General features: G+C 32.3%; 3 protein-coding genes across 3 annotated transcripts; 2 read left to right on the top strand and 1 right to left on the bottom strand.

Moving 5' to 3' along the window:
* Positions 1-8,888: 8,888 nt before the first annotated feature.
* LOC100812463 (uncharacterized) lies at positions 8,889-12,416 on the bottom strand. The gene is given in 3 exon segments (NM_001254264.2): positions 8,889-9,311; positions 11,221-11,369; positions 11,630-12,416. Coding segments are annotated over 3 exon segments (537 nt in total). The 5' UTR covers positions 11,880-12,416; the 3' UTR covers positions 8,889-9,173.
* Positions 12,417-19,461: 7,045 nt separating this feature from the next.
* On the top strand, positions 19,462-23,749 carry LOC100799851 (probable galacturonosyltransferase-like 4). Its single transcript, XM_003550923.1, has 3 exons — positions 19,462-19,555; positions 22,160-22,313; positions 23,209-23,749. The coding sequence occupies exons 1-3, from the start codon at positions 19,462-19,464 to the stop codon at positions 23,747-23,749; spliced, it is 789 nt and encodes a 262-aa protein (XP_003550971.1).
* A 1,450-nt stretch (positions 23,750-25,199) lies between these two features.
* LOC100799323 (cyclin-D1-1) lies at positions 25,200-27,063 on the top strand. Its single transcript, XM_003550922.4, has 5 exons — positions 25,200-25,508; positions 25,619-25,705; positions 25,789-26,098; positions 26,343-26,458; positions 26,544-27,063. Exons 1-5 carry the CDS (start codon positions 25,227-25,229, stop codon positions 26,706-26,708), a joined length of 960 nt encoding a protein of 319 aa, XP_003550970.1. The 5' UTR covers positions 25,200-25,226; the 3' UTR covers positions 26,709-27,063.
* The last annotated feature ends 778 nt before the right edge of the window (positions 27,064-27,841 follow it).

The following is a 27,841-nucleotide window of genomic DNA, read 5'->3' as shown; positions in this document are numbered from 1 at the left end:
GATTAGGCTTTATGCATTAGGGATAGGTTTTAGGGTTAGGTTTTATGGATTATGGTTATGTTTTATGGATTAGGGTTAGGCTTTATGGATTAGGGTAAGGGTTTATGGATTAAGGTTAGGTGTTAGGGTTTAGGTTTTATGGATTAGGGTAAGGGTTTAGGGTTAGGTGTTAGGGTTTAGGTTTTATGGATTAGGGTAAGGGTTTATGGATTAGGATTAGGTGTTAGGGTTTAGGTTTTATGGATTAGGGTAAGGGTTTAGGGTTAGGTGTTAGGGTTTAGGTTTTATGGATTAGGGTAAGGGTTTATGGATTAGGGTTCGGCTGTATGCATTAGGGATAGGTTTTAGGGTAAGGTTTATGGATTAGGGTTAGGCTTTATGGATTAGTGTAAGGTTTTAGGGTTAGGCTTTATGGATTAGTGTAAGGGTTTAGGGTTAGGTGTTAGGGTTTAGGTTTTATGGATTAGGGTAAGGGTTTAGGGATTAGGTGTTAGGGTTTAGGTTTTATGGATTAGGGTTAGGGTTTAGGGATTAGGGAAAGGTTTTAGGGGTAGGTTATATGGATTAGGGTAAGGGTTTAGGTTTTATGGATTAGGGTTAGGCTGTATGCATTAGGGATAGGGTTTAGGGTAAGGTTTATGGATTAGGGTTAGGTGTTAGGGTTAGGCTTTATGGATTAGGGTAAGGGTTTAGGGTTAGGTGTTTGGGTGTAGGTTTTATGGATTAGGGTAAGGGTTTATGGATTAGTGTTAGGCTGTATGCATTAGGGATAGGTTTTAGGGTAAGGTTTATGGATTAGGGTTAGGTTTTAGGGATTAGGGATAGGTTTTATGGATTAGGGTAAGGGTTTAGGGTTAGGTGTTAGGGTTTAGGTTTTATGGATTACGGTAAGGTTTTAGGGTGAGGTTTTATGTATTAGGGTTAGGTTTAGGGATTAGGGATGTTTCCTAGGACTTGGGGTTTGGGTTAGGGTTTTAACTAATGAATTCATGGAACCCCACAAATAGTTAATGTACACAAACAAAAATATGTAATGTTTTTAACTAATGAATTCATAGAACCCCACAAATTGATTCAACCCCAGAAATTCAATACATTGAAGACAACTTAAACAAATACAAGTCACTCGACTAACATACATAAATCAATGATTTGAACAACTCCCACACTCAAATTGCATTAGACAGCGACGCCTGTTATGCCCTTCGGCTCCACATCTACTGCATTTTTGTCGGTGGTCAGATGGTTCGACCCAATCCATCTCATTCCTTATCCTTGTTGATTTTGGCCGACCTTTCGCACGAATTGTAGTTGGGTCAGGGATAAGTGTCCATGCGTCATTAGAAGGAGGAATAGCCGCTTCATTCCTAAGAGGCCACCATTGTGGGGAGTAAGCTTTTAAGATGTGCTCATTTGTATAAACAACATCTATATATTGGTAGTAGTTCAGGCTCACGTAACCACAAGCTGCAATAATATGTGAACATGGATAGTGAAGCGCAGAATACCTTCCGCATTGACAATAATGACCATTCAAGTTAACTGCCCATTTTTGTCCGCCACGTTGGGTAATAGGATTGAAGGTCTCCTCTACTTCAAACCTTGTGGAGTGGATGTCATACACGCGAACGATGTGCGAACAAGCTTGTTCTTGATTTTTTCTAAGTTCTTTAACAAACTTTGAACAATATACTTGCCCTTCATTTAACTGTCTACGCTTGGCGGCCACGCTCAACAAAGTACTTTCGACACCTATTGTACGTTGATTTGACCAATGCTGTTATGGGAATGTTGCGACAATCCTTCAAAACCTTGTTGATACATTCTGAGAGGTTGGTTGTCATGTGGCCATATCGACGTCCTTCTCTATCATAAGCCATCGTCCATTTTTTCTTTGAAATGCGATCAATCCATGTTGCTATGGCTGGACTCAGTTCACGAAATTTTTCTAAATTTTGATAAAAAATGTGCTTGCAAGGAGTGTAGGCTGCATAAAATTAGTTATGAATAACGTGGATAAGTATATATGAAAGGTAAATAAACGGGACCATCAAATATGAAATCTTACCCAATTTCTTCAACATTTCTTTTTGTTTTGCATTATTGAATTTCCGATTGAAGTTGCTTGCTATGTGACGCACGCAGTAGACATGATAACCGTGGGGAGGTTGCCAACCAAGTGCTTCGTTAGAGACAGCGGACTTTATACTCGCGTGTCGATCAGATATCAGACAAATACCATTTTTATCTGTGACGTGTTCACGCAAGTGTGCCAAAAACCATGACCACGCTGTCAACGTCTCACCTTCAACCACCGCGAATGCTAGAGGAAGGACACCACCATTTCCATCTTGTGATGTGGCCATTAAAAGGGTCCCACGGTATTTGCAATACAAATGTGTGTCGTCAACTTGTATGATTGGCTTACAGTACTTGAAAACCTCTTTACATTGGCCAAAAGTCCAAAAAACTCTATGAAGCTGACGGTGTTCGCGACTAACCGTATTCCCAACGATAAAATCGTCATGTAGTACTTGAAAATATGATCCAGGAGAATGATTTTGCATGTGTGTTAGCCACGACGAAAGTTTCGCATAGGACTTATCCCCATCGCCATATTCAATTGCAATGGCTTTCTGTTTTGCCAACCACGCTTTTTTGTACGACACCTTGTACGCAAATTCACTATTAATCCTCTCTTGAATCAAAGAAATTTTTATTGATGGATCTTCTCTGACCATGCCTGTCAATAACATAACAAAATTTAAATGACAATTAACAAAAAATGAACATAATATAAACATAAAATACGTACCTACTACACAAGTGGCAATTAAATCTGAATCAAGTTTCTCGTGATCTTGTGTCATGGTCATATTCAGACATGTGTGTGGTCCACCCTATTGTGTGACTTTCCACGTATCTGTTTTTTTGGATAAAATTGCCCTCATATAGAAAGGGCAAGGACACTGCATTTTTATTCAAGCAACAAACCACATACTTGTTCGATTTGCTTTCAACAAACTTTGAAACTTTGATGCACCTTCATAACATATTGTTTGAGTTCATTTTTGACCGCATCTTTACTATCAAATTCCATGCCAACATATAATTCTTGACCAACATTAAAGGTCGGCGGCATCTCCAAACCGCAAATGTCCTCCTCATCAGGATAACTCCAGTTGATATTGTTATAATGTAAAGCATCATTCCAAAATGGATTTTCAATTCGTTGTGCACCTAACAGTTCAAAGCATTGAAATTCAAATAATGCTTATTTAGCATTAAATTCAATTGACATCAAATAATAAATGTATTGTCTAATTTTTTAATTCAGCAAATTATACCTTCTGCTGGGTGAACAATTCTTACTGGTTGAGGAATGTCGGTGACTTCATCGTCTGTATCAGATATACCGTCAACACTGTAATCTTTGTCTAAAGACTCTTCAACGTATGAGTTAGACACAAGATAATCATCATCATCATGATCATCATCTTCGTCAAGATTTAAATTGCTCATATTTGTTGGCGGTTGTGTGTCATCGTTAGATACATAATTTCCACATGATGTAAGGGAATTTGCAGAATGAAACATTGAACCACCAGCCACATCCTTTTCTATGTACAATTCTAGAACTAACATTTCTTATTGTTGTTTAAAACTTTCCAGCATCGTCTCGACGTCTTCATCATCACAAATTTGCAAGGCAATATATTTTCCTGACACTAAAAATCTACAGCTGATAGCAGAAATAATTTCATTATTTTGTAACTTTACCTTATCTCCAATTTTTTTCTTCAAAGCATTGAAACTAATTTCACGTTTAATCTGAATCGCTTTTTTACTGCCTTCAAATATTACACCATCATTATCTTCATATACCCTTCCATTGAAATACAACACTGTTATAATCGAATTCATCGTGTACCTACAAAAACAATATTTTAACCCGTCAAATAAATTATAAAATGGGTATCACAAAAAGTCATTACTGGAACTTCAAAATAAAACTTTATTTAAAAAAAATAACGTCAAATCAATTTCACATTAAGACACTTTTAAAAAAATGAACGATTTCAATGTAATAATTTTTAACTAATGAAGATGTAATCAAAATTATTAAATTTAAATAAATTTCACATCAACACACTTAAATAACACAAACAATTTTATAAAACTTTAAATCCAAACTAATAAAATCTAATCACAAAAGGTCCCTTTATTGGAATTTCACATTCTATTTGTCTTTTAAAATAATTTAATTAACTTGAAATAAATTTCATGGGACACACTTAAAAAAAATTAATAATTTTAACATAGTAATTTTAAAGACAAAATAAAAAAAATTCATGAACGAAGTTAATAATATAAATAATTAATCTTAACAATAATAACTTCAAAATGAAAATAGGTAATTACAAAATTACTACAAATATATTAAAATAAATATGATACGAGAAACAACAAAGCATCGTCAAATAAGTTATTATGGTGTCTTTCGTTTGATGATTTGACGAAAAAAAATATAACAAAAATTTAAACGTATTGTTATGGTGTCTGTAATTTGTAAGTGTCTAAATATCAATAGCATCAATCATTTGTACAATATCTCAATTAGGCGGACATATAAATAGTTAATCTTCACAATAATAACTTCAAAATAAAAATAGGTAATTACAAAATTATTACTACAAATATATTAAAATAAATAACACTTTCAACTTCAAGGCATATAAATTTTTAACACACCAACAAATGAACCTAATCTAATTAAAAAAATACTATAACTTCATCTTAAAAAAACACCAACATAAACACACTTCAAAGAACACTCATAAATTTTTAAGACACTAATACAACATAAACACCAACACCAACTTAATATAATTATAAAATAACTATAAACTTCATATTCAAAACAATTTTTTTACTCAACATATTTTCTTCAAATAAATATGATGATATAATTGTTTTTTAAAACAAACTTTTATTTTAACCCTCACAAATTTAACTCAAAAAAATACAACTTAATTACAAAAAATTATAATAAACATTTCACATTCATACTTTTTTCCGGCATCAAAAAATTACTTTATAAAAATAACATTCATGCAATACACATTTGAACTTTTATACCTTAAAGCTGTACCTTAAACCTGCCTTCAACAACGTTTTTAGGATTGAACACAAAATAGGATAATAAACAATTTGAAACTCACTATTTTTTAGAAAAGGCACATAAAATATGGATCTGCACCTTTATAAAGATATAAGCTCTCAGTAATTTTCAAGAAACGCACATGAAATGGGCGAAGTTGTGGTTTATAAAGGAGCTCAAATCGCCATTGGGAATGGCTACTTCAAGCTCAAATCGCCAGTGCTACTGGCTACTCCCAACTGCAGTGCAAATTGCCAGTAGCACTGGCGCTTTCCACTGCAAAAAAGTTGTCCCTCCCTCCTGCAACGCTGCTGCACGTAGTCTGAGGATAACAGTCCCCTACTCTCAACTCGCCAGTCAAACTGGCGAGTCCAAGCCTGCAAAACGTCATTGAAGCTGGCGACACCACTGCTAGGTGGCGCGTCGAGACGGAACGCGCCATTGCCTCCTGCGATTTGCATGTGCTCAACGTAAAAAAGAGCACCATGCAGGAATTACTTTAGAAACAGAACCATTTCGGGAAAATGTTTCTAAAAGTAACCCCATGCAGGAAATTTGCCGCTTGTTATATGTAGATGGTTTGTGACCGAAGCTTTATGGCATGTAATATTATGACGTAACTAATTGGCGCTTCCTTTAACAGTTACTCGATGCCATTATTTATGTATATGGTATACGATATGAGCCGTTTAGGAAGAAAGGAATCCACACAAAAGAGCATAAGTATCTTGATCCTCCTCGGTCCTCACCCACTTGTGGCCTTCGACGTGTCCAACAACTCCAGCATCATCGAGGAAAACTCCAAATTGTTCACCACGCCACGCTAGATTGATCGACATTGCCGCCTCTTTGGCTCTGTCCAACCCTCATTGTTTGCGAACATTATCATAGCATAGTCGAGTTAATATAAATGAGATCTAAAATAAATTTTAAGGAAAATATTTCACTCTAAATGCATGAAAGAATTATGTATGAAACCTTTGTCAACATATAAGATTTTTTTTCTATAATAAATGTAGCATTTTTAAGTTTATAGAAACTAAAAATAATTTTTTTTGTTGATGAGTCTAAAATTTAAATTTTTTTGGACCGATTTTGAACACCATGCACCACTCTAGAACAGCACAACTCTAGGCACCATGACCCTCACATCTGCAAAAAAACATGGCCATGTTGACAAAAGCTTTGAGGTTGATTGGAAGAAGAAAATTGAGATAAAGGAGAAAAAGTAGACAAAAGTGATGAGTTTCAATACAGAACGAAGTTAAGACAAGGTTGTGTGTAGTTTATATATGTTGTCTCTTTTGACAATGGATACCCTTCAAATATATTACTTCTCTTAGGGATTTTCTTATCAATTTAAATACTTATGTAAAACCACTGTCACTTATCAATTATAATAATCATTAATTTGTCTATTAAAATATTTATATATATTTTTGTGCATAAAAAAACATGAAGATCTTAATATTCATATTTAAATTTCAAATACATACCAATGACTTTAAAAGACTAAAACTTGAAAATTAATAATTTATAATTCATTAACACTGATAATCTGATATACCTGTAATCATAAATAATTCTTTATAGGTTACAATATATAAAAAAATTAAAAGAAATAGAAAATTAATCCATAAATCGAATATTTAAAAAACATTTTTTAGCTTCTTTAATGGAGGCTCATTTTCCGGTGGTTTTAAACCACAAAAAATGTTTGCCAAAGATATTAAGCTATGACGGCTAAAACACTCCAGAAAATGTTTTTTTTTTCATTTTTATATTGTTTCTCATCAATATTACTATTACCCTTGAACATGGTGTATTTAGTTTGTATTTTCATTTTTTATTTTATTTCTTATTTTTATTTTTTGAAAATTATTTTTTATTTTCAAAATATTAGAATTCTGAAAACATGTTTGGTTTGACTTTTTGTTTTCTGCTTTTAAGACATAAAAACACTTAAAATGCATTTTCAAAAGAAAATTTATTTTTAGATTTGTTTAAAATTACATTCTTTGACACTTCGTTTTCATTTTACTCAAATTGAGGTCTCTGGTTTCAACTCAAAAGACTGAAAACGAGATTTTATTATTTCCAGTTTTTGATTCGTTTGAAAAAATATTTTAACTGAAAATGAAAATAGAAATCTAACCAAACATATTTTCATCACCATTTTTTATTTCCTGTGAAAATAAAAATAAAAAACAACCAAACCAAACACTCTTTAACTTTTCCCAAATCCAAACTCAATCCTCCTAGTTTGCCGCTCCGGTGTGGCAGAATGCGGCGCAGCCTTGGTCTTGCTGATGGATAATGAAAAGGCCTCTCCTTGAAAGGAAACTTACAAGCTCTAAGTGGAAGTCACCAGAAGCAGAGGGAAGGGGGCCGATGATGCAGATTGCAGAGAGAGAAAGGGAAGTAGGTGTTAGAAAAAGAAAAATGCTAAAATATATATTTTTTTAATTTTATAAATGCAAAAAATATATTTTATCATATCAATTTTTACCCGATTGTTTAAATAAATACTCTACTTTTAAATTTGCAATAACATGCATCGACTTTTATTCCATTAAACAAAGACATTATGCGCCAGAAAGCTAACAAAATGGGAAATCTTAATCTAGGCACTTTTCTAACAGCTTGAGGTCATATTTCCCCTATAAACAAGCAACAAATTGAAGTGCACAAACATGTTGATAAAACACAGAGACAATATTTAGAACAAATACCCTGTCTTTTGAGTTAAAGGCAGAATATATGAAAAAGAAAGGGATAAAAGTGATTGAACCATTGACCCGTGATTCCATCCAAACATACAAACATTAATCTGTAAATGGTGCATAATGGAGCACTATCTTGGGCATGTCGGATCTTAAGATTTAAATTGAGTGCATGACTTTTGTTTTTATTTTGTAGCCTAGATAGGTTATCTCATCTGCTGTGGACCGTGGTGTTTGTGGATATCATATAGGATTATTTTCTCGTGCATGGGGTTTATAACTTATTGCAGACGCTGCTCGTGCCAGAGCGTGTTTACAAAAACGTAATAATCAATACACGAAAAAGGTAGCAATTTAGCTGAAAAGGATAGATATATTGGACCACACACACACAACATCAACAATCCGCAAGTTTCATGGGCAGTGGGTTCGACAAAAATGGAGAAGCGCTCAAAAGCTGTGGAACATTCAATTATCAAAATCCATAAACTTTTTTTTTATGATGCAAAATATCCACCAATTTTGTTAACCCAAAACCATTGTCATCGATGCTTTACTCCAAAGCATCTAAAATTCTTTGAATAATGTGATATCTCACACCAGTAAATTCTTTAACCCTCTCCCCTCTTACAAAGAATACAGAATGCTCTTATAACTTATGGTGAATACCTAATATATAAGCAATAATTTAAAATCCAGAGATTAAATGTATTCTAAAAACTTTAGGCAAGATAGATTTTGGTTTTTTTGGGTGTAGTAATGGAAAAAATTGACAAATTAAGTCACCCTTCCTGATTATTGACACTCCTCTTAATTTTTTTTTTCATTTTCAAAACTTAAACTTAAAATTTTACTTAATAGATTTAAGCTTAATTTTACTTGAAATAACAGACTTATAGGTTATCAAAATCAATAAACAGGTACCACTACTAAAATTTCAAGGCAAACAAAGCTACACATACACTAACATATAATACCATATATCAATCTAGGCAGCTTAGAAAACAGTTTAATTATGTTTTAACAAATTAAACAAACCACCATGATATTCTACAAGAGGTTGGCTAATATGTCTAATTGTACGGTCATGATGATCAAGAAGTGTACATGTCCTTTCACAGAGAGAGATACGTTTAACAAACGCAAACCCTACGTATAGAGCACTAATAAGTTAAGGAGACGGTAATGTGAATATTGCATTGGAAAGAGTGAAATGAAAGGAAGGGTGGGTTGTTGCTCTGCATGGTTTATTCATGGGAGTGGGGGCTATAATAATAATAATAGTGCGTTCAAGTTCCAATTTCTGCAATGCTCTGCAAGGCTGGCCTCCATTGACCACCACTACCAACGAAAGGCCTTCCAACACCTTTTTTATTGTTGTTGTTGCTCCTGCCATTGTTCCCCATTCGTTGAATCTCCTGTTCGACCTGACAATGAACAGAAAAAAGAGATAACCTTGGCACTGCATTGGATAGGCACACACGCCAAGTGGTAAAGGGAAAATGACAAATCGTATTCATTCATAGTACAGATTCACAGAAGTCATAGATTGTTGCCTCCATTAGTGATTATTATTTAATCCATGCCTTGGAACATTAATACTACTACTTTAGTTATGATATCTTATCTGGTAGTATATTTTTACTTTATTGTTTTATTTTAAATTAATAAGAATCAAAAGATAAATACTAAAAAAGTTTATAATAATTCATGCTGTGATAGACTAAATAAGCTAGACCTCTTATTTTAACCATATGTTTTGCATTTTTCTTCTTCTATTCTAGCAATCAATTGGCCAAACATCATATTCCAGTAATAGCAATTAGAATTATTGTAAAATTTAAAGTTAGATATGAAAGGAAGTACTCTTCCAAATGGACTCCAACTTGGCCACTTTAAGCCAGACTAATAAAAAAACTTGGCCACTTTAGGAAGGCATAATGCGAATTGTAAAGGTAATATTTAAACGATGGCTCTTCAAAGATAATTCCAACTTGACCACTTCACTTAGCGCAAATGGTAAAGTTAGGTGTTATTTGAATACAAATTTGAGTTCCGTCTTTCTTTTTGTATTAAAAAAAAAAATCATTTGAAAGTTGAAAAGATCATATCTTTAGTTAAAAGCATCCATGCTATATATCCTATGATTAGCTCACCAGCCGTCCTGACATGCCTTTTGTAATTTGGTAGTGCTTTCATGAAGTGGAAACGTGAAGAAACTTAGAAAGTGATAAAAGTAACAGAACAAAGGCATGTATCATTATTTGGATAGTGGAGCATGCATTGTTTTGACGTACTTTCCTAATTTGCCATTGCATGGTCGTCGACTAAGGACTGTTTTGTTTTACACTCAAAATCAATTTCTTTTTCCTATACACATGTTCTAATAATGTACAATTTGTAGTTAAAACTAATTTAGACATATTTTAATTATGTTCAACCGTTCAAAATTAATTAAAATTAGTTCTGCTTTATTTTAAGCCAAACCTCTCACTAGCATACATGTAATATTTTACAGATGAAATCAATTGGGTATATATTTCAATTAAATTAAATTGTTTTAATTTTTTTTTATCAAAACTAGTTCTACTTAATTTACGGACAAACGTGTCTTGTCTGAATTATTATGATAACTAAGTTAGACATTAGTGTGCTTCTTAAAAAACCATTTTTTATGACAGAAATACGAGCAAATTAGGTAATAGTAGAATAAAATTGGTCATTGCAAGAAAAAGGGTTTTAGTAACACGCAACAACAAATTAGTAATTGAGTTTAATTAGAACTTTCTTAACACATAAGATCTGTGAGAGCATTGGATCGATTGTGGATGACTAGTGTCAAATATAGCACAAACTTGTAACTAAAATAAACAATTATTACATGCACTCACCAGTGTCTCTGTCCCAACTAAAAGTGAGGAAAATTTATAACCAAACTCTTCTAAAAAAAGAAGAAACACCCTTGAGATCCGTCCTTAATGAAATAATGATAAAATTCTACTGTAGTACAGAAGATACGATCATCTATGAATTTGCACATGCAAAACCTTTATTCATGTCTAATACAGAGAAAAGAAGAAAAAAAAAATGCCACACCGCTATATTCCAATTAGACTCTGCCTTAAAGCGAAGGATATGATATAAAAGAAAAAAAATAATGCTATCCTTCGACCATACTATCACAATTAAAACGCAGCATGGTATACTCATATTCATCACCAAACACACAGACATATTAGTTTAATAATTTTTCAAACCAATTTAATTAATTGCGCGATAGGAGGCTTAAATAATTCAAACAGAGAGGTAGGCAGCATTAACATAAAAATTAATTACCTTAATGGAACCGAATTCAGATTTGGAATTCCGGCTAGGATTTAGAGCTCTAGAGTCCTTGTGCTTCATCTGAATCCCATGACTACCCGTCTCCTTGAGCAATTTCCCAAGTTTACCACATTTCTTGGAAGCAAACTCCTTCAACACATCTATGGCCCACCAAAATACACACAAATCAAAATTATAATCACAATTTTTTTTTTCTTTCTACACCACATGTATTTTAGAGATTCTATAACCAAATATGATATATGAAGGCTATATATGGACGACAGAGATTAAAATAAAATATTTTAAACTATAGGTACTATTTTATTTTCTAAGTACAGAAACAAGTAGAGTAATTAATTAAGCCTTTTATTAAAGAAAGACAGGAATAGCGGCAAATGATTTGAGAATACCACGATACCTTCGAAGCTGATCAAGCGATAAACCTGGCCAATATGCAAAGTATCGTCTGGTCGGAGAAGCTTAAGCTGCTTCATCGGCGTGCCATTCTCGGCCATAAGCGTGGGCGAGGACACGACAAGCGCAACATAGTGACCAGGATTCGAGTTCATAACCTCGTGTGCGCTTAGCGACCAATAAACCCTCTCGATCTTGTTCCCAGGATGCTGAATCACAACCGTAGCCGCTTCCGCAGCTTGGCAATTCCCCATATAAATTAGTATTACCAAACTGACCCAGAGAATGTAACAAACAATTGCAATGGTAGTATTGTGGGTGCGGTGGGTTTAGTATGATGAATAAATAATAAATCTGCTGGGAACTGGGAAGAGAGAAACGTTGGTTTATGTGTTGAAGTGGGTGACGTTTGAAGGACACGTACAACACGGTAACTGTCTTATTACTCTGACAGGGTTGCCATAAAAATGAATTGAACCTGACGCACGCCAAGAAAGAATCAAAGGGGTGTTTGATGGATGTGACCAACGAGAACCAGAATCCAAGAAATGCCCCCAGAATCTATATTTATTTTTGTTTAAATGCAAGAGAGGAATGGTTTGTGTTGTGATGGTGGTGTGGGCAAGCTAGGTTGTGAACAGGGGAAGGCGTGGTTTGAATTGATAAAAGGGGAAAAGGGTTGCGAGTGAGGATGGGACAGTTGGATATAAATAGAGAGAGTGTGGTTGAGGCGTGTTGGATCTGCAAAACAAACACACCTTGGGGCTGGGAGTTGAATTGAAATTGAACGTAACTTTGCCGTGTATGCACTCTTTTATAATTGGAAAACTCCAGTTCTGCTAATGGGTTCGGTAGTAGGTACTACTTTCCCCCTACTTGCCTTCAGTTCTGAATTGTGATCCATGTGTCTTTCTGACTCACTGACAAATTCAACTGCTTATATGTTTTAATTCAAAATAAAAAATGTTGAATTTTCTCAAGACATTTGACGGAAAATTCATGGATAATACTATAATTTTAAAACTCTGATCGATCCAACCAAATTGATGCTCTGATCAGATCGAATTAACTATCAAATCGATCGTGCAGTTAATATAATGTGACCCAATGTAACCTATTGGACTTGTGATTTAATCCATAATTAACCAGTTGACCTAGGTTAGACCACTCAATTTTTTGTTCTTCTTCTTTTCAAATTACTTAAAATGAGATTGCTATGTTGTTACAACATGATTGTTGATTTGTTTTTCTTATTATTTATTTAATTTGTTGTGTATAAGGAGTGTTTATCTTTATTCTTTTAGGTATTTGATATTGTTTAGATTTAGATTTGTTTGTTTTAAGCTATGGAAATTATTTGGTGCAGACAAAAATAGTGCCTTGGTGTTTGGTGCAACAGATTTTTAAAAGAAATAATTGGGTGTCATTCTTGGGGGTGTGTTCCCTCTCTGCACGTAGGAGTTCTTTTACTACTCTTTACTAACTGTAAGCTAAGCCCAGGGAAGAGAGGGAAGAAGTCCGGTAGTCTGTTCCGTCTCGCACATAGCGTTAAGATAGTTTCTTGTATTGCCCCGCCGAGGATAGCCCCTAAAAGACGTACCGATGGGGCATTAAAGTGTGTAGTCCTTGCGGAGTGAATAGAGATAGAGAAAAGAGTTCCTTAGAGTTTATGATCTTCTTCTAGTAGCAAAAATAGTTATCTTTTTATTCAACTTTTGTCCTTTTTTTTATTTGATGTCAGCTAAGAGATTTTTATATTAAGGATATAATGGTATTTTTGTAATTATAATATTATTTTTATTTTATTTCTCTTCAAACAAATAACTCAACATTTTATTTTATTTTTTTTCTCTATTTTCCATGTTTAAAATTATCTTTATTTTATTTTAATCTTCTTTATTTCTCTCTTCCTAGCCAAACACACATTTATGAGTAGTAACTAAGAGTAATGATTTTTTTTTTACCTTCTTTAAAATATGTATAAAATTTTCATATTTTTTTTAATATAGATCAGTATCGTACACTTTAAATTTATCAATGCAAATATGTATTTTCTTTCTTGTTATCCTTTTTTACTTCTAATTTCATACATCATTCATTCTTACATCATCTTTGGGGATTAGGTGTTCGACAGAAGGTAATTCTTAATAGAAAAATAAGGAAGGTTTTATATGTATCTATTTTAGGAATTAGTCACTCGGCAGAGGATAATTTCTAATAGAACTAAAAGGAAGGAGTATCTTAATAAAACCATTGTTAGACATAGAGTGATTGCATTATGCCCACGCATCAAAGCAAGCATCTAGAATTAGAACTTCAAGCATTTTATCTATTGACTCTTTGCAAAGACATTTGGGAAATAGATAGGTAAAATAAGCTTATCATCCTGAGACATTAGGGACAAATATTCTAATAGATGTGAGTAGGATAAATTCACCTGATTGATAGAGAAAAATCACAAATAATACATCTTAGGAAAATAAGGCATGTTAGGTCTTAACATTCTCATCCCATTGAATTTTCTATTATTTCCTTTGTTTTCTATTAATAGTTATTATTTTATACTCTTTTCTTTTAAAGTTATCTTTTATACCTCATCTTATCTTTTTCTCTTATAAATTGAAAATTATCCAACACAAGTACAAAACAAAGTTCATGTGAAAATCGACATTTGGACTTCCGAGTCTTTATTACTTAGACATTTGGTACACTTGTGAGTTAACATTTGAATTCGTCACTAGATCAAATTTTAAAACTATGGATAATTCTACTAAGTAGGAATATTCATGGTCCGGTTTAATTCATTTTTTTTAATCAAAAAATCATTCAAACCAAACATAAAAATTATATGCATTTTTGTTTGGTTTGGTTTTTGCTATTTTTACTAAAATACTATTTCAATAAAAATTTATATACTTTCTTTTCATCTTTTAAATCAAATCATTTTAATAAAATTATTAATAATAATCTATAAAACTTGTTAATATGCTAAATATTTTATAATAAAAATGTGTCAAATTTCCATCAATTTTAAATATCACATATCTTGGAAATTTGTCTATAAAAAAAAATAATATACATTGTATAAGTTTCATATACATAACACTATAAAATTATATGAAACTCAAGTACTATACACATAAAATTACAACACTAAAGTAGTATATAAATAGCGACGAATCTAGAAATTTTTTGATGGGGACAAAATACAATCTAATAATTTTTTGATGGGGACAAAATACAATCTAATATTTTCTTAGACAAAAGATAATATAAACTCTATTAGAAGAGTATTAGAAAAATTGAAATTAATAAAAACTAAAATGATAAAGTAAATAAAATTAATACCAATTTATTTTCTCTTTTATCTTTTTCAACTTTTTACATTTATCTTTTTAAAATAGTTTTCTAATGGGGGCAACACCTATTTTTTTAAGGGGCAAAAAATATTTATTTCCCGTTACTTTGCACATAGATCCGTTTTTGTATATAAGTGTTGTGATTTGATTGAATTTGGTTCAATTTTAGAAACACAAACAATTAATCGAACCAAATCAATCAATTTGAGTACAAATTATCCAAACAAATTAAGTCCAAAATCTATTGGTTTGACTTATTTTCAATTTTTTAAACAATTTTTAATTTGTATTTTAGATCAATTTGAATTTGAACATTCTTACTATTAATATCTTTTTTTATCCTATAAATTAAGCACCATACCAAGAAATTTTATAACATTCATACACCCTCAACCAATTGAGTTAAACCCCCTAAATCTACTACTAATATCTAGATTAACTAATATCAAATTATTTTAACTTTTTTAATCAATTTTTTCACGTTCAAATGTTACTAATGGTTAAAAGAGGAAAATAATGCATTAAAAGAAATCAGAATAAAACTATTTTACCTTCCCAAAGATAAAAGTAAAGTCCCTTGTATATTCATCATCATTCATGATAGGTGGGTTGAGTGTGTTGACTCTGATAGATTGCTATGCAACGTAATGTAATGTTCCCAAAACGGGACGGTTCCGGAATTTGGTAATAATCCAGGGGCCAGGGGCCAGGGGCCAGGTAGCAGGATGAGTTATAGGAAAATGCTGACATGGTTATATCATTGTTTTAAGTGTGGTGGGATGTTCCGTCCTAATCTCTTGTATGGTATCTAAATTCTCCTTCTCACCCTATCCCTATTACACATTTACACTTGTTTAGACTTTAGGTGCAGAATAAAGTAAGGGAGAAAAAAATAAAAATAAAGGGAAAATATGTCGTTTGAGTAAGTAAAATAAAAAAAAAAATCTTTACTTGTTGAAATACATGAATGAAAGAAGAAAAATAAATAAATGAATTATATAAATAATAATTTATATTAATTTAATTTAACCTAAAACATTTAAAACTTAATATACTAATTTTTTTCTTAACATAAAATTACTTATTATTTTTAAGAACCAATAGTTTTTTTTCCTTTTTTGAATATTACAAAAAAAATCATTTCTTTTTTCATCATATTTCATTTACATAAACCCAAATAAAGGGTATTTTTTTCCTATAAAAAACAAAGGGTATTTTCTTATTATCTCTCTTAAAAATTACTCACTCTGATTCTTTTTATAAAAAATTAATGATATTATAAAATACATGTATGTACTGTTATCACACAACCATTCCTCTCTTAACAATTAACAAGATGGTTTAAATACGTATAATTTATTCAATTAACACAAAATATTTCCACAAACTCAGGCAGACATAAAATACATCATACACCAAAAAAATTCATCACAAAGTTTGAAAAACCAACATATATCTGTTGTTCCGAATCTGTCAGGATTATGTACTGCGCTTTCTTTATGTACATAATGCTGCATACAATTTAAAATTATGTTGTTTAGGTAATCGCACGTGCTAATACATTGGCACCCATTTTTTAATTCTTGAATTATCCATATAGCAAGTGAATTGACCATGAATCTAATTGTGTTGATAATGGAATCCTAACTCCACTTCCAGGTCAAATTTTGACTCTTCGACTCATGAGTAGTCACAACCCAATAGTCAATGGGAAACGGTATTTGTTTTAAAACAATCCCATGCCCCCTCCCCAAAAAAATTAGGCGAAGGTGATATAATAACAACCTCTGCCGACCCAAAGTTATAATTTTGATTTTGGGGAATTAAAACATTAAGAAATTTTTTTAAAAAATGATAATTAACTAAGAACAAACTAGGGGTTGAGTTGAAGCTGTCGTCTTATAGAACTCCCAGTTTTTTCAAATGCCTATATTTATAATGTTGCTAATTTTCTGAAATTATTATGGTGATTGAACATTACTTTGTGACTTTGTGAGTGAGCAAGCGACTGAACGTGAAGGAAACGATGCTATATTAATTGAATTAATATTTTTGTCTTCATCATTTGGGTCTAATGCTGATGCTCTTCTTTGTCTTGCTAATTAAGAAAGATGATAAAATTCAATTGAGGCATAGCCGGCAGGCAAAAGCCCACGATAGCATGAAAGGAAATAGTTAGATACCTTTTTTTGGCCACATTAGTAGATCTTAACTAATTCCTTACGTCAGTTTATCAAACTTTGTTGTGGTCCTTGCTTAATTATAATTCCTAGTTCCCTACCAGTGCATTTGTCATCATTTCCTTGATTTCTTTTTCTCTTTTGCTGCGTATACATGAAGATGCTCATGATTAACGATTTGAGATGCTTTTTTTTCGGTCGGTGATTAGATTTATTTCAAGTAAGATATACATGATTTTTTGGCCTTTGACATTTCATTTGCCAACATTCCCTTGATTTTTTTCATTTCAGCGTGTGCATAACTTGTTAGAATAATGGGACTCATGTAACTTAAGGGTCTAAATTTGATTTAATAAAATAAAGGGACCTATTAGTAAATATGAGAAGTTAATAAATTTTCGATAACTAACTTAATGGAAGTTTGTTAAACTCATGGGAAGTTAATAAACTTTCGATAACTAACTTGATGGAAGTTTGTTAATAAAAGACAAATGGTTCTATCTCTGTCATAAGCATTTTTTTCCTCTAATTACCATCAAGAACGTGAGAGGAAAATAAAAGAAAGGAAAGAGATAGATTGGGACAAAGAAGATTGAATAACTTATGTCTTTCATGGATCAAGATAAGTTCTACTTATTGTATGAGGGAATCATAGATTTTAAGATCCTTATAATATGTGATAGATTCATTGAACATAAATGTATGAAATCTATAACTAACATGTGGTATTAGAGCCATAGGTTATTGAATTTATGATTCTCCATGAATGATGTTTCTTCCACACATTGTATGAATCTAATTCCAATTGGAAAATTATTCAAACCATTTGTTTTCCGATGTGCATATTATAATTGTTTTCGAGTTTGGAATGCCCCGAATCTAATTTTTGAATGTCTTGAATTGAAATTCAATATCTCTCTCTTACGTCAATTTCAATTCAAAATTGGATCAAGTAATTTGGATTAAATGTATGATAGATTTGTAATCACCAAAGTGGTCAAATCTTTATGTTTTTATTTAATTTCAAATTAGTGACAATTTTATTTCAATTACCCATAGAATGGATGCTAAATTATAGATTATTGATTTATGGGTTAATTGAAGTTCATTATTATAAGACATTTATGGATCATCCAAAGGTTGATTAGTTGTTCTTATAATTTATGGATATGACTGTTGGTAGTATGTATGCATTATTAGTTTTATTTATATATCCAAAGATAATAAGTATTTCTAATTAATGCATATGCCTTACCAAATAATGTTAAAATTATTAGCATCGGTATGTTTTTTTGTGTATTAATGTATCACCCAAAGGAGAACATTAGTATACATAGAATGTTTGTTTGTTGTTTGAATATATATTATATATTTAATTTATGACTCAAAGTATCAATGTTAAGTATGTGTTAATTGCAGTATCCCTTCCTGTATGTTTGCATTTTCTTGGTATGTCTGTTTTGGTATTTAATGGGTTAAATTTCTCTGATTGGAGCGAATAAGTCCAATTTCACTTAGGTGTGTTGAATCTTGATTTGGCTCTTCAACTTGAAAAACTTGCTGCTATTACTAATGCTAGTAGCAATGAAGAGAAAACTCATTATAAGGCCTGAGAAAAGTCAAACAAAACTTGTTTGATGCTTATGCACACGAGCATAGCAAATAACATTAAGTCTGCTATTCCCAAAACTGAAAGTGCGAAAGAATTTATGAAATTTGTGGAAGAGCACTCTCAAACTACTGGTAAGTCTCTTGCTGGGACATTAATAAGTACTTTAACCACCATAAAGTTTGATGGTTCTCGTACTGTGCATGAACATGTCATTGAGATGACAAATATTGCAGCAAAACTTAAGAAATCAATATATGGACTTAAACAGGCTTCCCGACAATGGTATCTTAAGTTCAATGATACTATTACGTCCTTTGGATTTAAGAAAAACATTGTTGATCGGTGTATATATCCGAAGGTCAGTGGGAGCAAATTTATATTTCTTATTTTGTATATTGATGACATCTTGCTTGCAACTAATGATCTTGGTCTATTAAGTGAGGCTAAGAAGTTTCTCTCTAACAACTTTGAAATGACAGATATGAGTGAGGCAGGCTATTTGATAGGAATAGAAATATTCCATGATAGATCACAAGGACTGTTAGGCTTGTCTTAGAAATCATATATTAATAAATTTTTAGAGAGATTCAGAATGAATAAATGTTCAACATCTCCCAGTCCAATACAGAAAGAAGATAAATTTAGTCTCATGCAATGTCCAAAGAAAGATCTGGAACGAAAACAGATGGAAAATATTCCTTATGCATCTGTTGTTGGGAGTCTGATGTATGCTCAAACATGCACAAGGCCAGATATTAGCTTTGCAGTTGGTATGCTTGGTAGGTAACAAAGTAATCCAGAATTGGATCATTAGAAAACTGTAAAGAAAGTCTTAAGATACTTGCAAGGGAAAAAAGATCATATGCTTACTTATAGGAGATCTGGTCATCTTGAGGTGATTGGATATACAGATTCAGACATGGAGGCTGAATTTGTGACATTCTTTGCGGCCACAGTTTAGGCTAATTGGTTGCGGAATTTTATTTCAGGACTTTGGAGTAGTTGATAGTATTGCCAAGTCGCTAAAAATTTATTGTGATAATACCGCAACTGTCTTCTTTTCTAAAAACGACAAATATTCTAAAGGTGCTAAGCATATGAAATTGAAATACTTTGTCGTTAAAGAAGAAGTTCAAAAACATAGAGTGTCAATAGAACATATTAGCACTAATTTAATGATTGTTGACCCTTTAACAAAAGGGTTACCGCCCAAAGTATTTACTGGCCATGTAGTGAATATGGACATTATGTCTGCTAGTGAATGTTGAATGTTATTTCTGGTCTTTGAACCCATTATGAACTTTTCATTTTACAGTCATATTAAAGAGAAAGATAATATAGTAGTACATGAAAGGGAATATGTTGATTAAATGACATGTAACTGCCACGACTCTTATTGTTTTTTTTATCTTTTATTATGATTAATGATGGAGCCAATATATCTAAAGTCTTTTAATGCGCATTATAATTTATGTGATTATTAAATCATGAAGTGTTATGGTATCACAAGAGTCAAGTGGGAGAATGTTAGAATAATGTGACTCGTATGAATTAAGGGCTTAAACTTGATTTAATAAAATAAAGGGACCTATTGGCAAATATAGGAAGTTAATAAACTTCCAATAACTAACTTGATGGAAGTTTGTTAATAAAAGGCAAAGGGTTCTATCTTTGTCATAAGTGTTTTTTTCTCTAATTACCATCAAGAATGTGAGAGGAAAATAAAAGAAAGAAAATAGATAGATTGAGACAAAGAAGATTGAAGAATTTATGTCTTTCATGGATCAAGATAAGTTCTACTTACACTCAAACTGTATGAAAGAATCATAGATTCTAAAATTCTTACAATATGTGATAGATTCATTAAACATAAGTGTATGAAATCTATAACTAACATAGCTATGATAATGATTAATGAATTGAGATATAAACCATGTGGATTGTGGATGGTGTTTGAGGCTGGGTTTGGAATTACATAATTACATAAGTATGAGGTTGTTACTTCCTGCACCTCTAAGTTGTTTCTTTCATCTTTTTTGGAACAATTTTTTTTTCAAATTGGCTATTCCGGAAGCCAAAATTATTTACATTCTGGATTGATCTGGAAGTCAAAAAAGGGATGCAGGAATAAACTTGGAGGTACATGAAACAACACCCTAAATATAAATATTAATTGGGCTTTCTGGTTTTTGGGCTAGCTCAAACTACCTACACATACTTTTTATGATTCCCGAAAAAAAAAAAGCTTTAAGGTCACAGACCAGAAATAAAAGAAAGCCTTTACAGTCGGAAAGATCGAATTTGTAGGTACGGTAGAGAAAATAAAAGTATAAAATGTAATTTTCTTCTTCATATTTTTTTAAATCTGTTATTTTAGATTTTTTATTTAAGATATTTTATTTTTCATTTTTAAAAAATTTGTAATTTCAATTCCTCTATTTTTTTAATTAATTAAGATATTTTATTTTCTTTTTTTAAAAAAATGTGATTTTAATCCCTTGCGTCAATTTTAGAATTCTTGATTGACTACTTTTTTACATTTTTTTATCAATTAAGCTTGTTAGTAATTAAATAAAAATTTTAAAAAATATTTGCCATGTGTATAATAAACAAACCGATGCCAACGATCTTTAGAGAGTATATCTATCCATGTTTGAAATTGACCTCAAAGATTATAATTGTAAACTTTTTAAAAGTAAAGAATGAAATATCTCAATTAAAAAAATAAAAAAAAACTAAAAACAAAGATTTGAGAAAATTGAGGGAGAAAATTACATTTTAAGCCAAAATTAAACGAGGAGCACAAAACCAATGTAACCAAATGTACAGAGCAATGAAAAAGAGAAACAATAAAACCAAAGGAACAATGAAATAAAATAGGGAACTTCTTTTTGTATCTCTTTTTTTCATCACCTTTTTATTTTATTCAAAAATTAGTTTCTGAAGTTATTTTTTACATTGTTGTATTGAAGTTAAATTGTTGTATTGGATCTTCATCACTTGTTTTAAAGTTCAGGATGCTTCACGTATTGGTAAAATATGCAAGGGTATCGGTAGGAAGATCCTCATTGTTGTCTGAAAAGGGTTGTATCGTCATAAATAGTCAGGGGGGTTAATTTGGGTTTTCGATCAACCCAGGCTATGAATAAAGCGTTTTTAATGAAAGCAGGTTGGAGGATATGTGTACCAAAAAACCAACACTGTGCTCTAAAGTGTTTTAGTCTAAGTACAAATGTGGGAATAAGGTGATTCCGAAAATGGATAAAAGGAAGCATGGCTCAAATTTTTTGCAGGGAGTGACTCAATGTTGGGATGAGGTGCATAAAAGTATGATCTCGAGAGTAAATAATGGGCTCCTACTTTTTTTTTAAATTTTTTTATAGGATTGTTGGATTCCAAAGAGTGGCAAGTTGCTGGATGCCTGGATGTAGCTCTAATTCAGCTGGACGAAATTGATAAGATGGCCATGGTGCTTGATTTTGTTCTTCTGCAACAGGGTTGGAATATTGAGAAGCTTCGAGAGGCCATCCCTAGAATGCATGTGATAGTATAAAGACTATGGTGCCTCCTGGAATTACAAATCAAGATGATGTCCCAGCTTGGAGATATACAAATGATGGTGTATGTTTATTGTGATCTTCTAGTATGCCAAATTAAATCTTTCAATATCTATACACCAAGACATGTTATCACATGTCAGAAGCCAAGAATTATAATAACAAATTTTTTTAAAATAGTCGTGAGAAAAACACAAAATAAAATAAAGTTAAAAAGTATCACAAAATACTAAAAGTATATTTTGGGTAAATTTTATTTTATTTCTAGTTAAATAAATATTATAAAATACTACTTAGTTATTTTTGTAGGTAGGTCAACCCGATTCATCATGAGTTCAACGAAGATGAGATAAGTTCAAAATAAGTTGGTTAAGTTTAACAACAAAGTGTAAAAAGTTTTTCTTTTTTAGATCCACCTAGCCCGAACCCGTAGTGGGTCGGATTAACCTATGAATTTGAACTTATTTTGACGGTTAGAGAACTTTAGCTCCTTTCTTTAAAAAAATATCAATATTAAACAAAACATTTTAGGTGAATTTTACTCTATTTCTAGTTAGATAAACAAAACATTTTAAAGTCTTAAAATAAATATTATAAAATACTACTTAGTTATTTTTCAGGTGGACTAACCCGATCCATCATGAATTCAATCAAGGCGGGATGAGTTCCAAATAAGTTGGTCAAGTTTAACAACAAAGTATAAAAATTTTCTTTTTTTCATTTAATTACTCATTTAATTCCTATAGTTTCCAAACTTATCCATTTTAATCCTTATAGTTAATAAGTGATTTTTTTAGTCCTTGTACTTTACCTTTTAATTCCCAATAGATTCCTACGGTTAAAATTATTTAACACCATTAAATTATTGTTGCTAGTCGTCTTTCCCCAGAGCTCCCTCTCTTTCGAGAGGCCCCCGTCTTTCGCAACGGCGAGGACTGCGGCTCCTCTCCCTTCGCCACCATTAACGTAGCCATGACCCTCGACACCAACTACCTCCGCAGCACCATGGCCACGGTGTTCTCCATGCTTCAACATTCGACATGCCCCGAGAACCTAGCCTTCCACTTCCTCTCCGCCCATGACGACGCTCCCGAACTCTTCTCCAGCATCAATTCCACCTTCTTTTACCTTAAGATGAAGATTTATCGGTTTGACTCCAACAGGGTCCGCAACAAGATATCCAAGTCCATTCGACAGGCCTTGGACCAACCCTTGAATTACGCCAAAATATACCTGGCCGATACCATACCAGAAGACGTGAAACGCGTGATATATTTAGACTCTGACTTGGTGGTGGTTGACGACATAGCCAAGCTTTATGGTGTTGATATGAAGAGCCAAGGTGCAGTGCGAGGTGCGGTGCGAAAACACACCGATCGTCGGTGCAATCCTGGCAACAATAATATGTTATGGTGAAGCATGGTGCCGCGAAGGTAGTTGGTGTCGAGGGTCATGGCTACGTTAATGGTGGTGGAGGGAAAGGGGTCGCAGTCCTCATCGTTGCGGAAGGCGGGGGCCTCCCGAAAGAGAGGGAGCTTCAGGGAAGGACGGCTGGTAACAATAATTTAACGGTGTTAAATAATTTTAACGGTAGAGACCTATTGGGAATTAAAGGGTAAACTACATGGACTAAAAAAGTCATTTATTAACTATAGGGATTAAAATGGATAAGTTTAGAAACTATATGTACTAAATAAATAATTAAACCTTTTTTTATATTCACCTCGCCCAAATCCGTGGTGCGTTGGTTAACCTATGAATTTAAACTTATTTTCACGGTTACAAAACTTTAGCTTCTTTCTTGAAAAAAATATCAATATTAAATATGTATAAGATATGAATACATAAACAAATTAATTAATTAAAGTATTGATGTTTCACAATAAAAAAACTTAGAAAAAATAGTTTATATATGCATGATTACATAGAAAGTTATCTATAAATTTATTAATTTTTCATATGATTATCTTAAAAGTTATACTCATTATAATTTCTTATAGTTTTTTTACGGTTTTAATTTTTTTTACAAATAATTGCTTTGATAATTTGCACTGATTTTTAACATTTAACTTTTATTATGCAGATTAAAAAAATAAAATTATAATTTTAATCAGAAAATAATATTAAAAAAAACACTTGACACTAGAGTTATGTTTTGTCCCAATAATAACAGAAGTGAAAATGAATGTGACAGACACGAACTTGCATGAATATTGTATAGAAACAAGATATTACGTGGAAATTCAACAACTTAGCATATCTTTGAACATACTCAAACTCCATTAATATAAAGGAATAAGCTGGCCAGTCTACCCACGCATAAAATAATCCCCTCATTACTTATGTTCTTTAAATTAAATATAAAAAAATCCTGACAGAGGCACCAATGCTCTTAGGATCGGTCCTACTAAATTTGGCTGCTCTCTATTACGAAGCTTCTTGTGAAGTTCTACAAGGCCCCTTAAGATTTTGCTTTATTAAACCTTTTAAATAGCCTTTGTACGTAAAGCATGTATCCCTGTCCAACACAAAAAAAATGAAAATTCTAGTGGTTGCGTAACGCATGTATGCATGATGTTACGTTTTCACATATAATATAATATATTACAATCAACAAAGTAGAGAAGGAGTAATAGGAATGTCGATATCCTTAAAGAAAGAATTAAATCAAAAGTAATAAGTTAGATTTTTATGATTGAAATTAATTATCAACAAAATCATGAATATTCCGTACTAATAATGTGATAAAAAAATATATAATATATGACAAATTAAAAATATATAATATATGACAAATTATATAGGAAGGTGCAAATGATATTTTCCCACAATGGTATATATGATAGACAGAGTATTCATTCTCGTATTCTTTTATACATTCTTAATCAGCATAATGTCTTTGGACTCCTCATCAAACCACCCAATTATTCCTGACTTGTATTGCAGTGAAGTAACAAGCGAAGTGATTCACTTGGATTCCGATGATGAGGCTATGAAGTTGAATGTTCTATGGGGAGACTCTGATCATGATGATAGTGATGAAAGCATTCTATTGAGCTTGTTAGAATCCGAACACGACCAAGTGCAGGAACAAACAAAGTCCCTAGGACAACAACTTCGCAAAAAAACATGGCTGATTAATGCTCGAGAAGAGGCCATAAATTGGATCCTAAAGGTGCATATGCATACATTGCTTGCTTCTTATGTGCAAAGCATTCAAAGTTCAAATATGTCTTTACATTGTAACCAGTTTTTGATAGTGACAGTTTTCTCATGATTCTGCAGGTGCATGCTTACTACAGTTTCAAACCCGAGACAGCATATCTTTCTGTAGATTACTTCAATCGTTTTCTCTTGTCACACACCTTGACGGTATTACTTGAATTCAAATTGGTTTATTTGGTGAAATATAACATGCAATTTTTGTTTTTTAACAAAGTGGCATGCTTGTGCAGCCAGATAAAGCATGGCCTCTGCAGCTGTTATCAGTGGCTTGTCTTGCTCTAGCAGCAAAAATGGAAGAAAGAAAAGTGCCACTTCTTTTGGACCTGCAAGTGATCGAGTCAAGGTTCTTGTTTAAGCCCAAAACAGTTCAGAGGATGGAGCTTTTGGTTATGGCCAGTCTCAAGTGGCGATTGCGCACTATAACCCCTTTTGATTTTGTTCACCTTTTCATTGCCAAGCTTCCGTGCTCTGCTTCCACATGGAGAGATTTAAGTTACATTGTTTCTCGTGTCTCCGATGTTATCATCAGAACATGTCTAGGTATCAAAACCTTTACCCTTATAAGTCTCTATCTACTTGCAATATCTTTTTCTTGTTGTTCTCTTATCAGAATTGAAGTTTTACTTCGGTAATCTAGGTTTGTATTAAAAAAACAATATAGGTTACCAGAGTAAAGCTCTAATTCTAATAGAAAAATAACACTATACAAGTACCTAAAGAAAAGTATATAAGTTTTGTCTATTTAATGGTTGCTAAGTGCTAACGAAATTGAACATTTTACTAGTCATGGATTTCTTGGAGTTTTCACCATCCACAATAGCAGCAGCTGCACTGTTATGGGTAACAAATCAATGTGCAGATGAGAAGAAATCAGAGTGCTTCCACAAGAATATAGGCATTGTAAGTATCAATACGTGACCATAATGCGATATAAATTCATAATTAAGGGGTATCTTCTAATTTTTCAAATTTATCTTGAATGTAGGAGATGGTGCAGAAATGTTACAAACTAATGAAGCAGAAACTGATAATTCGTCGATCAGGACTATATTGGCCAAAGACTTTACAATTATTGCCCCGAAGTCCCACTTGTGTGCTTGATCATGCAGCAGCTATGCAAGAAAGCAGCGATGCCCATCACAAGCTCTGACTTGAAGCATTGCCACGTGTGTGTCACTAGCCAAGGATGCTAGAACATTGCCTAATTTCAAATTTGTCCATTCCTGATTCATTATGATTTCTTTGATTTGGTGTGAGTGTGATTGTGTGTGCGTCTTCCGTAAGGTTCATCGTGGAACCTTTGATTGGGTCTGCATTTTTCAACAATGTTCATCATGGAACATTTCTGACTGTAAACGAAAGTAGTTACTATATTAGAAAATTCTACGACGTTATTGATTTTCCTCTTTGAAAAGAAATAACAAGTTGTACCCTTTTTTGTTGTGTGAACTGTGAAGCCTATTTTTCCACAAGAAGTAAATAAAATTCCTCCTTTTTTGGGATAAGCTCGCTCCAAAATCCATAGTTAATTAACTCTGATTAAACAATCATAGCAAAGTCTAGTTTCTAACGAAATGGGATAATAAATTAATAATCATTTATACTTGTTGGAGTGAAAAGAAAGAAATAGAAAGAGAGAGAAAAAAATAAATGTAAAAAATTGTAAGATTTTTTTTACATCTACTTTTTTTTATCAATTGTAATAAATTATAAGATAGGAAATGAAGGAGAAATAAACAACATAAAATTGGTGTAAAAATTAGAGTGAAATAAGCAACATGGAATTGAATAATAAATGAGGTAATGATGTAATGTTCATCAAGTTAAAACATAATTGATATATTAAAGGAGAATTAAACTATCTAATGTACTGTAAATACCTATAAGAAAAAAGGTATCACGTAATCAGAAACCTCTAAAACAGATTAAACATGACTTTTGTGGAATTCAAAACTTGTACAAAGTACAATTTTCGATAGGCATTATAGGTTACAAGCTAAGTACTATATGCAATCAAAATGTGTACACTATTCGTTGTAAAATCTCATTAAGCGTAACATCAATACGCAGTACTGCTAAACGTTTGTCTAATCCATATTTCCACAAGCTAAAGACTAATTTCATAGATTTAGCCTTTACGTACGGTCTCTTCCACTATGCTTTGGTCAATTGATGCTATACACGAAGAATGTGTTTCTCAGGATTGTCGACAGTTTCAGTTTCCAATTATTTTTTTTAATATGATTAATTGGAATGAAAGCAAAAAAAAGGTTTACACTGATC

The sequence above is a fragment of the Glycine max genome, chromosome 17, assembly GCF_000004515.6.
Source record: "Glycine max cultivar Williams 82 chromosome 17, Glycine_max_v4.0, whole genome shotgun sequence".
Lineage (NCBI taxonomy): Eukaryota > Viridiplantae > Streptophyta > Magnoliopsida > Fabales > Fabaceae > Glycine > Glycine max.
Note: the sequence above shows the minus strand (reverse complement) of the source record. Positions and strands in the feature narration are given on the sequence as shown.